Genomic DNA, 14,853 nt, shown 5'->3' with positions numbered 1-14,853 from the left:
GTGTCAAAAATGTCTGCCTAAGAGCAGAAGAACAACCTTCTGGATCAGGCCAGTGGCTCATCTAGTCCAGAATCCTGTTCTCAAAATGGCTGACCAGATGCCCCAATGGGAAACCAGCAAGCAAAGACCTTACTGTAACAGCACCTCTCCCTTTTTGCCGTTTCCAGCAACTGGTATTCAAAAGCATATTGCCTGCAATAGTGGAGATAAAGCATAGCCATCATGGCTCATAGCCACTGACAGCTTCATCCTCCATGAATTTGTTCAATTCAATTTTAAGGCCATCCATATTGGTGGCCATCACTGCCTCCTGCGGCAGCAAGTTCTAGACTTTAACTATGCACTGCTTGAAGAATTATTTCCTTGTATCTATCCTGAATCTTCCAGTATTCGGTTTTGTTGGATGTCCATGAGTCTTTAAAGACCAATCTGGTACTCTCTAGAAGTTTTGGGACTATAAATCCCACAAGCAAAGACTCAGCGATGGCTGTCATAACATTTTCTGGGTATATTGCAATGCAACAATGGTACCTTTAGGCTGCTTCACACCTGTGTGCCCATCACCTAATGAGTGAAACACCAAGTGATGACTTCCTGCAGTGCTCATACATAGTTAATATGTCCCCCACCAGCCGCAATGTATCTATCACAACATCTTCAACACACATAAAAACTATGGTCCAGCTTTCCCCAACCTTGTAGTCCAAAGAATCTGGAAAGCACAACTCCCATCAGCATCACCAGCGCTCAGTGGTCAAGGATGACCATGGCTGTGCTGATTCAGGCTGGTAGGAGTTGCAGTCCAAACCATCTGAAGGGCACCAGGTCGGGGGAGGCTGAACCATAAGTTGCTTTTTTCTCTCCAGACATGGATCCCAGACATGAATCTCCTTCCTGCTCTTTTAATTCAGTTTCCCACTCCATTGGATATAAGCTTCCAGTAATGAATTTGGCCTGTGCACCAGAAAGGAGACCATATGGCAGTGTGGACTGTTCCATGTTTTTATAACCCAGCCATGCCCTCCTCCACAATACTCCATTTCAGTCCCCCTGGTTTGCAGGGGTTTCCCCCACCGCACACTCAAGAGTCAGACAGAATCCCACTGAGCGTGCTCAACAGTGGTGGCTGGTGCTGATGAGGACTGCTGGGATGGAAGGCAGGGAGCCCAACAGTAGGTGGCAACAGAGCCAAGGACAGGCAGAGACAGACCATTCTAGTTCTGTCCCCATCCTCTTCTCTACCGAGTTCTCTACAAGGGCAACACTGAGACTAAGGAGGAGGAAGTTAATAGGCAGTGTTGCCCTCCTGAACTGGTTGTAAGTAAGAAGATGGGGGCTGGCTGAGGGCAGATTGTGGTTGGTGAGGCGGACCAACTTTGCTGATTCTTCATTGGGCTGCTTGTGTGTGTGTGTGTGTGTCCCCCTCCCTCCACAACCTATATGTTGTTGTACTTCCATGAATCCTGCACTTCCCCAAAATTTGCTGATACACCCCTCTTGTCCTTGGGATTCACCATTTGGGTTACTTACACGTTGGCACACTCCTCTGAATACTTGTAACAAAGAGAACAACAGTGGTTTATACTCACACAGCTTGGAAGGCATCACAACCGGAAACATAAGACAGGATCTCGTTGGATTCCTTGGTGCTGACACTCGGCAGGAAAAGCAGCAGCCTTGTGGACAGCAAATGAGTCCAGTTTGCAGGGCTGAAGTTTGAGAGTTCAGATCCAATCGCCTCCACAAAATGAGAGAGCATCTTTTGCCTTATACCTTCCTCTTTGAGAGATGTTATTCCAAGCTGCAATTTAAAGAGAGAAGGAAAAAATAGCAAACACTTTTGCTTAACTGTTTGGATTTATCTTAACTTTGTTGTCTATAACGGGCTATGAGAGGCTGTCCCGTTGACTGTGATTTGCTGCTTATCTTCCCCCCAGCTGAGCTGCAGGGATACATGCAAGGTTCATTAACATTCTAACTTATCAGGTGAAAACTGTCAGCAATAGAATGCGTACAAGCAATGTCGGTTGTGTGAGGGAACAGAAAAGTCAGTTTGGGTGGCAAAAAGACCCAACTTGATTTGGAGTTTTGCTTTTCTTTAGTAAATATTTGAAGGCCATACTTTATGGGCATCTGTGTTGAATTGGTCCAGATACTGGTAGATCTCTTCCAGTGGTTTGTTCTGCAGTCTTGCAAGAATCTGGCACATCTTCTCCTCTTCATTGATGGCATCAGACTTCAGAGTGAGGGATGCAAGTTGCAGTGGAGACAAAGATTGCAGCACAGCCATCTGCAGGGGAGCATCAAGCAAATGATGGTGAATTTTTCTGTAAGAGGTTGCGATGCCTACATATGCACTCCTTATGTTTCTGGTTTAGAGTCTGCACCCAATTTTTTTTAAAAAAATGCAGGAGAGACAAGAGAATACCAGAAAAATTACTGCTCAAGTGGGAAATTGTCAGCTATAGAATGCGCACAAACATTGTTAGGGAAGGTCAGGATTTTGCTCATGTGTCTTCAAGGAGCAGAGGTGAGAGTTATGGTCAGGCAATGTGTTTGGGGAATCGAGGGAGCAAGGAGCCCAAATGAAATTAATCGGGATTGTACCAGCCCATTTATTCTGGAAAATCAGCATATTTGGGTATTATCATACCTGTGTTGTTGCAGGGAAGCTTCAGGGAAATCAAGAAATCTTTCCCTATATGGTCCTTGGGATGCTTTACCCTGCCATTTGACACTTGAGGTACACATTTTTAGGATCCACCTTATTTTTGTGACTGCAAGCTGTTTTAAACTGCTCTTTAATAATGTGTTTTAATGTTGTCACCTGCCCTGGGACCTTAGGGTGAAGGGCGGGTAAAAAATAAATAAGCACCATCTTTCTGCCCAAAGGTGAGTCTATATAATGCAAGGATAGGTAACATTTGTCACCCTACAGATGTTGTCAGACACCAGCTCCCATCAACCCCTGCCAGTATGGCCAATGGTCATGGGTGATGGAAAGTGTAGTACCTAGAGGGCCACACGCTCCCTATCCCTGATACAATGGACTGCCCTAGACCATTTAGATCGGGGTTTCCCAAACTTGGGTCTCTAGCTATTGTTGGACTACACTCCCATCATTCCTAGCTAGCAGGACCAGTGGCAGGGATGAGGGAAATTATAGTCCAAAAGCAGCTGGAGACCCAAGTTTAGGAAGAAAACTTGAGGCCCAAGAGGGGGCAATGCGGCCCTTCAAGCTTCCCTACATGACCCTCAGGACTCTTGCTAAGCCACACCTCCTCCCTAGACTATGCCCCTATTGGCCCTGCTCTGTGTTTCACACCAATGCGTTTGCCTGGCTGGAATGTATCCTTGAATTGCGATCCCACCTCCTATGTGCCATGATGGAAGGTGGAAAGGCGGGGTATAGAACTCTCTGGCTTTTGATTGGCTCCTCAGAACTGAGAACCATGTCCATCAATCCACACGGTTTTTGCCTCTGGCCCCGACCACCAGTGGCATGCAGCCCTCAGAAGGTTTACCATGAAAATTTCCTCAGGTTGAAAAATGCCACTTCCACCATCACTGATTGAGAATTATTGGACTTGCTAAAATAGCAATTACATTTCTGAGGGGATTTCCTCTCTATTGAGTGAAACAACCAAATGAAGACATCTATATGTATGAGTGAAGCTTCTTTCTCCTACCCACAAAAGGCTAAGCAGGGGATCCCATACTGGGCAATCTTTAACCATCTGCTAAGTTGCTTTGGCCATAAATTACTTCCCTTGTTTACAAGAAATGTTACAGTGAAAAAGCCTGAGAAGGTCCCATGGCAACAGATCCTGGATATAAAATACTCACTCCGTCAAAATGCAAATTCCAGCTGAGCAGGTCCTGGTATTGGGCATATTGGCTGAAGTTCCCAAGATTGATTTCCAGCCACTCCTGAACACTCTGAGTTGGCCTTCCACATGCAATGCCTGGAAGGAGGAAGAAGCTGTTCATCCCCATGAACCATTTGCAGCAGCCTTTACAAACCTGATACAACTCAGTGATGGAGGAACAAATTTCTTGTTTATCAGATCTTAAAGTCAGTCCCACATATTTCCCAATACATTTGCGATTTTTTTTTAAAAAAAAAACACAAATTCATGAAAGTTGATCAACATTTTGGTACAAATTTCTCCTGATAGACACAGGTTTTTGTATGTGGTCTTGACTAATACACACATTTTAAAGCAATGTTATTTTCACTAATATATGCATTTTATGGATGTGTTATAGATGCACTTTTGTACACACTGTTTGGTTGGAGAACTACATCAAAAGTCTGGAGCAGCACAATTCTTGAAGAATAGCTGTGCTTCAGATGGCATATTGTAAGTCACTTTGTGTTGCCTTGGGCAAGGTAGAGTAACAAATTTAATAAATAATAATATTGGTTTAGTAGGTGTAAAGTACGCAGTTTCTCATCAAAATGCGAACAGAACCTATTTTCCCCTAGTTCCTACCTCTAGATGAACTACAACTCCCATCAGCCCCAGCATCATACAGCATCCCGGTTGGGGTTGATGGGAGTTGTAGTCCAAAACACCTGGAGGGTGCCAGGTCAGCTAAGGCTGCAATTGAGCATGCTGACTTTGGCCAGTGATTCAAAACTCAAGTACAGAAGGAAACTCAGCCCCCATTCCCAACCAATCAACCAGGGGCAGATCCACACTACACTTTTAAAGCACACCCAACGCATATTTAGAGCACATAGCTTGCCCCGAAGAACCCTGGGAACTGTAGTTTTGCTTGCCCAGAGCTACAGTTTCCAGTATTCTTAATAAACTACAGTTTCCAAGCTTGGGGGAAGTCACGTGCCTTCAGTGTATGGTGTGGATCTGCCCCAGGATGTAATTGTAATAACTGTAGGCAAGCAGAAAAGCGGGGGGGGAGAGAAACCAACATCCCTCCAGATGTTGCTGGACTCCAGCTCCCATCGGCCCTCACCCATTTACCGCACTGGCTGGGGCTGATGAGAACTGGAGTCCAAGGAAATCTTCAGGGCCCATCCCTAAAGAAAAGCATGCAAAACAAGGGTTTGGTTTTACTTTACGCAGCTAAGTCAAGCATGGCGAAAAGACAAAGGCTCTTTTTGCATTCCCAGCCTCACCTAGAGCCTTACATAAACAGCTCTCAGAGCTACAGTGCTTGGTCAGTGAACTAATTGATTAAAGAGCTTTTGTGCAGCAGACTTAAAAAGAAAACAAAAAGAAAACAACAGCACCCTGTCAATCATGATTAGAGCACATATTTGTCTTTTAATTTTAGGAAATTTACATCCTGCCCTGAAAACGCACATGCAAGGCACCTTTTACACTCTGAAACAACAATACCAGTATATCATAAAGCAAATTACATAATTGGAATGACAACTAGGAAGTGTCACAGCTCAGTGGTAGGACATCTGCTTTGTATGCAGAAGAAGATCCCAGGTTTAATCTCTGGCATCTCCAGGCAGGGCAAGGAGAGAGTCCCTTGCCTGAAACCCTGGAAAGCAGCTGCCGGCCAGTGTAGACAATACTGAGCTAGATGGACAAATGGTCCGACTCAATACACAGCGGCATCCTCCCAATGGAGTAAAAAACAACAACAGTAGAATCAGCTATAAAGAATGCTAAATTGGCAAATATCTACATAAAATAGAAATTTTAAAAAGGTTTCAGCTCAGTGGCAGAAGAATGACACAGAAGAGGGCCATGCAGACCTCACGAGGAAGGGAGTTCCGCAGTCTGGGTGCAGTTACAGAAAAAGGCTTTCATAAAAATCCTAACCACTCCAACTTCACCCGTATTTGTCAATGGAAGTGACTGGAAGATTCAGGACTGACAAAAGAAAGAACCGCTTCTCACAGTGCATAGTTAAACTATGGAACTCACTCCCACAGGAGACAGTGGTGGCCACCAACTTGCGTGGCTTTAAAAGAGGGTCAGGCAAATCCATGAAGGAGGAGAAGGTTGGCTACTAGTCACAATGGCTATGTTCACTGTGAGAGGCAGAATGCCTTCTGGGTACCAGTTGCTGGGAATCCCAACTGGAAGGAGTGTGTCTGTGGCACTCAGGAGGCTTCCCAGAAGAGGAATCTGTCTGGCCACTGTGAGGACAGGATGCTGGACTAGACAGGCCTTTGGCCTGATCCTGCAGAACTCTCCTTGTGTTCTCTTGCTCTCATCTTCCAAACCCACAAGTGGCAGGAACCTCCTCTACCTCTCTTGCACAGGAGAAAACCTCTTCTGCAAATGGCATCTGGTTTCCACGCATGGATCCACCATCTCAAAAGAATGGGGGAAATGCTTCCCCTATGGCTCCAGTAATATGCACATTCATTCAGAATGGATCAATTAAATCCAATGATTAGTTGAATATGATTGTTATCTATTTAATGAAGTGACAGCCCTGATTTATTCAGATAGATAGAGATGATAGGGATAGATAGATAGATATAGATACATGATAGATAGAAAGATAAATAAAAAAATTCCTTCAGTAGCACCTTAAAGACCAACTAAGTTTTTATTTTGGTATCTGAAGAAGTGTGCATGCACACGAAAGCTCATACCAAAATAAAAAGTTAGTTGGTCTTTAAGGTGCTACTGAAGGAATTTTTTTATTTTACTTCGACCCAGACCAACATGGCTACCTACCTGTAGATAGAAAGATAGATATAGATAGATGATAGATGATAGATAGATAGATAGATAGATAGATAGATAGATAGATAGATAGATGATAGATAGATAATAGATAGATAGATAGATGATATAGATAGATAGATAGATAGATAGATAGATAGATAGATAGATAGATAGACAGACAGACAGATTGGGTTTTTTAAGGGCTTGTGTTACCTGATTTGATTTTTGTAGTCAAAAAAGCTTTGCTGAATCCAAATACACTAAGAGCCTTTCCAGGCAGGATGTTGGCAAAAACATTGTTGAAACCTTTCAATCTGGGAAGCAAAACAGGCAGACAATGTCACTGTTATCCAGAACTAGATATCTTCCCAATGGCAAGAACAGGGAGGTGAGATGGCGTCTCTCTTCTGTAAGCCCAGCCTATACTCTAACCACTGGACAAGCTTTTCACCGGCACAGAACTCCTCCTCAGGTTATTCTGGGTGCGCATGGTGGAGCAAACTTTCTTTTCTTTTCATTTTTTGTCCATTTTGGCCTTAGAGTGGTGCTGTCTTTGCACTCACAGATGGGAAGATGAGCTTTGCAGATAAGATTTCATCGTACCCTGTAAGCATCTCACTCAATCTTTTTGGAGGGGAGTTGAAGTAGTGACACCAGCTAAAGGGCTTGGCCACCTTGTCTCCTGGGCCACCCTGTCACCTCACTGCACAACAGCACTGCAGCTGGCCAGGAGGTAGTTTTCAGCCCAGGTGGCTTCTGTGCTTGACACAAGGGAACCAACAATTAAGTGTCATCTGACCCTAGAAAGTTACTGATGCTAGCCTGGACCATCCTTCTGAGTCATCCTCATTTGCTCACTTCCTACTGAAGTGTTGGATGGCTTCCCTTCCTGCCGTCACTCCTAATATTTCTCTTTTGGTGCGACTGACATGGCTAGCAATTTGTTTATTTTTGTGCCAACAGTCTGTTATTGCCTTTGTTTGCCTGATAGGCAGATGCAGGTTTGAGGTGAGCGTTCATTTCCATGCCATGCAAAACACTCACATTTTCTGGTAGGAGTCACACGATATCTTGAGCGGGATGTCCTCCACGAGGGTCTCGTTGAACTCATGCAGAACGTTCTGGAAGATAACTTGGAACCAGTAGGCGAAATCACTGGCTTTGAATTTCGGGAAATTGATCGCTATCCTTTGGAAGGCAATGTTCAAGATGGAACCGGCGTACGAACTGCTTTGCAATTCCATCTGTGAACAGAAATCGCCACCCAATATTCATTAAACAACTCTGCACATGTTCTGGTGCTCCTGGAACCCCATCCCCCCCCCAAAGTGAGGTGGGGTCTCCATCTCATTTCCTTCAAGACCCTTCTTGTTATCTACGGTACTTTTCCTCCAGATCCTTTGGTTTAATTTCCTAGTCCGTATTGCCAACTGAAATGAAGCATAAATTTGTGGAACATTTTCTCACATGGATCTGTTGCAACCCTTAGCCTGTCCTTTTCCTCCTCTGCCTTAGATTTCCCCTGAAATTTAGTCTACATGGTGATTTCCTTGACGGAGGCACCTGTCTTCAGTTGCTATGTCATTCTGTGAAGAACCAGGTATGCTTCTACTACTTATTCAAATGCTACAATGCTCACTGATTTGGGCTGATGGGAGTTGTAGTCCAAAACATCTGGAGGGCACCAGGGCGAGCAAAGCTGCTCTAGTAGGAAATCAGGCTTACATTATACCACAAGGCAAAATGCTATGTGCAGTCATAAGCTAGTCAAATCTGGGTATAGCCTTTGACATCCCCTTACCCCATATATGCCCAATCTGTGGAACTGGCACTGTGACAAGTGCCACATAATACACATTCTGCATTTGTAAGAAACCCATTTTTTAGTGTGGCAGCACCTACACTTGGGAACTCCCTGCTTATTGACAAATGGCAGGCACCTTCGCAGTACTTTTCAGTGCCTGCTACAAACGTTTTGTTTAGGCAAGTCTACCCAGACCTGCAGAATGTTGAATGTTGACATATATTTTAAATCTGGTTTGCAGCTTATCATCGATTTTAATTGTTTTCCAAAGGTTTTTAATGGTTGTTTTTAATGGACTTCCAATGACAATGTATATATACAGTACATATATAAAACACTTTGATGTAGGCTTTTTAAAAAAATTAAAAAAATCAAGCAGTATATGAATTTTATGAAATAAATAAATAGCCCCCCAAACTCCCAGAGAGCAGCCACATACCGCAGCAATGGTGTTCAGCTTGCCCAAGAATTTGGCAAGGTCTGCCACGGTCTTTAGGTTGCCCATGATCTCAATAATGCCACTCCCATCAGCCAGCGCTCCCGATTCCACCGCCAACTCGGCCAGCTGGTTTGCAGATAGCTCTGCCATTGCCGAAACCTGAAAAGGTGCACATTTTGCTGCTCATGTACAATGCAACCGACAGTACCCATGCATAAAAATGACTAGTCCAGGATCCTCTGTCCACAATGGCCAACTAAACATCCCAATGGGAAGCAGGACCTGAACACTCTCCCCACCTGGGATTCCCAGGGACTGGTACTCAGATACATGCTACCTTGGACGAGAGGTAGTAGAACCTAGGCATCATGCTATGGGCAAGTTGCGCCCCTCTCCAAGGACTGGTCCCTCCAATTTGCCCCCACTTCAAGGGCTTACAATCTGCCTCTTCCCCCAGCACAACCAGTGGTGTAGCAAGGGGGGCGATGGGGGCGGGTCACCCCGGGCGCCAGCCTGGAGGGGGGTGACACTCGGCGCCCCCCACTGGGGAACAATTTTTTTCCCTGTTGCATGAGATTTTTCAACTGTTTCTTATATGTTCTTTCAATGCTGATTTCATATCTGAAGTCGGTTTTGTTCTGTAAGCTCTAGGGTTTTTTTTTGCAATTCACGTTTTTCACTTTTCACCAGAGCCAGAGCCGCGTGGTGGGGTGACAAAAAAAATTCCGCACCGGGTACCACCTGGGCTTGCTACGCCTCTGAGCACAACCCCTGCTGGCAAAGGTTCCCTTACCCCATTGAAGTTCACATTCACTGCCAAAAACTCCGCGATGCTGGCAAAGGCACTGAATTGGCCATAGTTGCTGAGAATCCATTGGCTGCTGTTGGTGTTGGGAGAGCATGTGACCCCTGGAAGAGAGGGAAGAGTTTTGATCACTGGGCAAGCAAACCTGAATTCTCCTAGAAAAGCAGAAAAATAAGGACCTTCTGGGTGAAGCTGCATGCAGTTTGGGGGAGGGGGGGCAGCATCCTGCAAAGAATTTTTGTCCTTGAGCTAGAACAGTGGCTCCCAACTTTTTCTGCCATGGTTTGCTTCTGCCTGTAGTATCAGTTGTAATGCGCTGGGCTAGATGCGGTACAGTTTTTAATTATATTTTTATTGTTTCTTTTTATTTCTTATATATTATATTTTACTGAATTCCACAGACCAAGATGAGCCTTTGGTTTAATCCAGCATTTAACAAAGTGCGTAGTGGGGTTACCTAGTGGGGTGCTAAAAGGCAAGGGGACAGCAGGGGGCGCTGGAGATGTAAATGGGTAGCAGACTTTGAAAAGCTGGGTTCACAAGTTCATCCATTTCGTTGAATGAATTAAATTAAATAGTTTTCATTGGATTTTGAATAAGTCTGCAATTAACTGTTAGTGTTTTGAATTTCATTGTGTTATTATCTTCCCTAGTGGGTCGTGCAAACCACTGTTCTGAATAATGCCTTTTATAGGGTAGGGTAGAGGGCACTGGGGATGAGATTATGGAACCAAGGAGGCAGGGGCTCAAAAAAGTTTGGGAACTACTGGTCTAATCCAGTAGGCCACTCAGTAGGGGTCATGTTCTTAAGTTCCAAAAACAAAGAGCCCGTCTTCTGATACCTTGATCTGCCTGATAAGATTCCAGGTAGCTGAATATCCTCCCATGAATGGCCTTCTTCTGCCCCTCCGTGAAACGATTGAACACTTTGTCCATCGCTTGCACCCTGAGGAAGACAAAGATAGTGAAGGGCTTGTATCAAACGGGGTCCCAAAACTCCAGCGTAGTTCATGCCCCTTTAGAAAGAGACAACAAAAACTGAAATAATGGGCTAATGCTGCCAATTTCTTCAAAAGTCCAACACAATACAAGCAGCATGCAAGGGCACAAGATTCAATCAAGTTTCAATCAAGTATTATTAGTACAATAATACAAAACCAAACCAAACGTCAATACAAACCAAAATCAAACGTCAGGACAGCTGTGCTTTGCTTTGTTTCAGAAAGTGAAAAATTGGTAGGTTTGCCTTTAAATGAGAACTGAATCCAATTTATCCACTGCCCCTACCCTGATAAGGCTAAAAAAAGACATGGGTGTTTTCCCAGACTTACAAATTTTGGTGAGACTGGCAGTCAATATCAAGGGGAATCAGCAGCAGGTCCTTTGGTTTGAGAGATGGCAGGAGGAACTGGAGCTGAGTGCCAAACCAGAATGAGTATTGCTCTGCAGAAAAGGTGCTGAACTTGAGCGTCTTGAAGACCATCTCAAAGATCAAGCTACGGATCCGGAGGTCTGGGAGGATGAGCAGCTGCCTCTGCAAGGGAAATGGACAGGTAGCTTTCTAGGCACATGTGAGAATAGTGGTTGGTGGTTTGTCCAGCAAAATCCAAATCTAGATGTGAACAGATTCTAGCTTTTCAATGGGAGTTTGCAGTGGAACTCTTTATGAGGCTGTTCCCCTGTAAAACTAGCTCATGGATAAATACAACGTAATGAATTCTAAGCATAGTGTGATCACCCCCAAATCGGTCCCTCCAATGATGGCCAAGACTGAGGAAATTCATCATCCAAAACTTTTGAAGAGCACAAGCTTGGGGGAGACTAATCTGGCAGGACCTCTCCTGTGTGCCCTGCTCAGAGGAACACAGGAAGCAGTCTGAGACTGGGTCAGAGATGGAAAGAAGATAAAGTCCCGACCAGTGATGAATGGTTGATGAAGATGACGGACCACGCTGAAATGGCAAAAATGACCGGGAAGGTCAGAAACCAGGAAGAAGGAAAAATTAATAAGTAATGGGAAAAAATTATAAATTACCTAAGAGAACAACTAAAAACTTTGGCAGGATTTTAGTAACACTTGTAATGTACTAAAAACTAAGGTAAAAATGTATTGAGTTAAGAAATATGGATTATATGATGCAGTAGATGAAGTTTGACAATGGAAACCATGGATGGGGGGAAGGAAGTCTAAGGATTCAAGGAATCCTAAATGTTGGTGATTATGACTTCTTTGAATTTAATTTAACAATGTAAAACTGAATATGAGAGAGAGAGAGAGAGAGAGAGAGAGAGAGAGAGAGAGAGAGAGAGAGAGAGAGACTGAGTCAGACTGCTAGGCCATCTTATCTATGCTGAGAGTGCATTCAAACATGGGGAATATTGTGTTAGTTTTCTTGATTACACTTGATTGTCACTGATTCTGTCCTGCTTTCTAACTTTCCTTCCACACTGCAGTGACTGTTGTGTTATGGAACCGTGTGGCTTTTTTGCTGCTATACCACTAGTTTTCCCCCATGAAAACGACAGCAAAGAACTGTATGCTGGTATACAACCCCAAATTCCGTCACAATACTCCCACAATCTTTTCAGTTCCCAGCCAGGGAAGGACCCCACAACTCATTGCAAACATATTCTACCACAAAGCTACAACCTTCCTCAAGTTTCAAGAGTGCAGGGGAAATGAATTTTATGGAAAGTATAATTGTTCAATGTTGACTGTGCAAAATGCTGAGGGGGTGGGGGAGAGAAAAGATTTGATGCAAGTTAAAAAATGATACTTTCCAGTCCAGGTGAAAGCGCAGCACAATTACCTGATTTACTGCAGTGTTCAACTCAGCTGTGAAATCCCTCATTTCCTCAGGGGGGCGCTTCTCTAATTCTGCCAAGATCTGGACAGCAAGGCGCTCATTTCTGAATGCATTCGTAAAAACCATCATTGCACCCATTTGCTTTGGAGTCAGGGCAGGGAGGGCTTCAAACTGGCAAGGAGAAAATTCATGGAGAAACGGATTCAGCAGACATCCAAGAAATTTAGCTTTGGTTGAGCAAGGACAGGCATATTCTTCAGTTGGCATTTTTATAAAGAAACCTAATTCTAGCTTAGTGCCATGAATGCTGTTGTTATGAACTACAAGAAAGTCATGTGAAACCAATCAACCTTTGTTGTTGTTTTTTAAAAAAACCAACACCTATTTTTAAGAATGAAGGAAACTGGAGCTTTTAGAACACAACTTATCTATCTGATTTAACCATCAAGCAGCAATTCATTTCTGGGAATATGTAAATTCATTCTGAATATTCACCTACCCCGTTAAAATTCGTATATAAGATAGCTAAGTCAGCGTAAGGCACAAAACGCACAAATCTGTAGAAGAGGAGTTGCAGGAAGCTCTGGCTGTTCTTGTAAGCACCAGGGAATGCTGTCCCTAAAACCAGAAATTTGCAAAACAAAAACACATAAATATTCATTTATACAGATAGTCTTCACCACACTTAGCAGACCACCTATCTGCCAGATCAACACCTTCAACATGCATGGACAATTGACCTTTCGCCCCATCCCAAGCCAGCCATGAAACAGCAGGCACTGCCACCCCTAAATTCCATGAAGCAGGTACCTGAGGCATTGATTTGGAATTGCATTATTCTCTTCATCAAATTGTAGATCTGGATGGATGCCTCCTCGGGTAACTCTGGGAAGACCTGATCGAAACCTCCAAATCTGCAAATGAACAGGACAGAAATGAAAAGAAGTCAATACCAGACAGCTGGAGTTTAAAGAGACAAAGCTTTCTGCCATAAATAAGTAGCCGGCAACAGTAGGCACTGTATCTTCTCAACAGCCATATGAAGTACAGGTAGATTAGGCCAAGAGTTGGTGGCTGACCCATTAGGAAGTGAGCAAAAACAATGGGAAGTGAGTTTTAAATATGAAAAAGCACACGCTTTTTGTGTGTTTATCAAGACTGGTGAAATGTTTTTTTGTTTGTGCTTTTCTGACAGTTGTGAAATTGCATGTGTTCAGAGTATTATTTATTTATTTATTTAGTCTTGTGTAATAATAGATTTGTTAGAGTTTGTGATGTATTTTCTGGCACCTTATTTAATGTATTCCTTTTGGGGAAGAATGGGGGGGCGGTCCTATTCTGGCAACCACCTTAATCTGGGCCTGCTTGCAGGAGTGAATTCCATAGTTTACGTATGCACTGTGTGAAGAAATGTTTTCTTTAGTCTGTCCTGAATCGTCCAACATCCAGTTTCTACCATTCGACTCTACTCCAATTCTAATGTTATGTGAGAAGCAGATTGACCAACGAAATCAGAAGCTGATTGATCAAAAGGGGCCACTTGCAATTGATGGGACAAATAATGAAAGATGACACCTACATGGCGCGATAGGAGGCAAAGCTGACATCGAGAGGAATCAGCTGGAGCAGGTTCACATTGATGCTGGGCAAAAGGAGTTTCAGCTTTTTGGTGAACCAGTTCTGGTAGTCCAAAGCAGTGAATTTACGGAAAGAGCGGGCCAGGTTTCTGAAAATGGTGCTGAGCAGTTCCAACCTCACCTCGGCATTTCTGATACCCGGGATGTTCTTCTGCAAAAAGGGGAGGAAAGGTTCTGAAGGAAAAGGATGATTTAGGCCACTGCAAATCTACACACCGGGATGCAGGTGGCGCTGTGGGTTAAACCACAGAGCCTAGGGCTTGCTGATCAGAAGGTCGGCAGTTCGAATCCCTGCGGCGGGGTGAGCTCCCGTTGCTTGGTCCCAGTGCCTGCCAACCTAGCAGTTCGAAAGCACGTCAAAGTAGATAAATAGGTCCCACTCCAAGCGGGAAGGTAAACGGTGTTTCCTTGTGCTGCTCTGGTTCGCCAGAAGCAGCTTTGTCAGGCTGGCCACATGACCTGGAAGCTGTACGCCGGCTCCCTCGGCCAATAATGCGAGATGAGCGCCGCAGCCCCAGAGTCGGTCACGACTGGACCTAATGGTCAGGGGTCCCTTTACCTTTACCTTTAAATCTACACACCACCAGATGGGAGGGCATCTGCAGAGCAAAAATATTACCGCCATCACTCCCAAGAAATGTTGCTGATCCGATCAAAATTCTTCTTGTTTCCACTGAAGCTTCCTGGATGTTTGCT

At 44.1% G+C, this 14,853-nt stretch overlaps 1 protein-coding gene across 1 annotated transcript in view; it reads right to left on the bottom strand.

The window, feature by feature from the left end:
- The window catches only part of LOC148683682 (uncharacterized), a 37,765-nt gene that overhangs the window by 11,097 nt on the left and 11,815 nt on the right, over positions 1-14,853 (bottom strand). The window contains exons 11-23 of the mRNA XM_088656702.1: positions 14,100-14,308; positions 13,331-13,434; positions 13,020-13,138; positions 12,524-12,691; positions 11,045-11,247; positions 10,556-10,659; positions 9,702-9,817; positions 8,909-9,067; positions 7,710-7,909; positions 6,879-6,979; positions 3,847-3,965; positions 2,123-2,290; positions 1,590-1,801 (exon numbers count right to left, since the gene is read on the bottom strand). Of these exons, the coding sequence (XP_088512828.1) occupies positions 1,590-1,801; positions 2,123-2,290; positions 3,847-3,965; positions 6,879-6,979; positions 7,710-7,909; positions 8,909-9,067; positions 9,702-9,817; positions 10,556-10,659; positions 11,045-11,247; positions 12,524-12,691; positions 13,020-13,138; positions 13,331-13,434; positions 14,100-14,308 (1,982 nt within the window). The remainder of the gene's footprint in view (positions 1-1,589; positions 1,802-2,122; positions 2,291-3,846; positions 3,966-6,878; positions 6,980-7,709; positions 7,910-8,908; positions 9,068-9,701; positions 9,818-10,555; positions 10,660-11,044; positions 11,248-12,523; positions 12,692-13,019; positions 13,139-13,330; positions 13,435-14,099; positions 14,309-14,853) is intronic.

This window comes from Zootoca vivipara, chromosome 13, assembly GCF_965207765.1.
Source record: "Zootoca vivipara chromosome 13, rZooViv2.hap1.1, whole genome shotgun sequence".
NCBI classification, from domain to species: domain Eukaryota; kingdom Metazoa; phylum Chordata; class Lepidosauria; order Squamata; family Lacertidae; genus Zootoca; species Zootoca vivipara.
The sequence above is the reverse complement of the archived record's forward strand: the minus strand, read 5'-3'. Positions and strand labels throughout refer to the sequence as shown.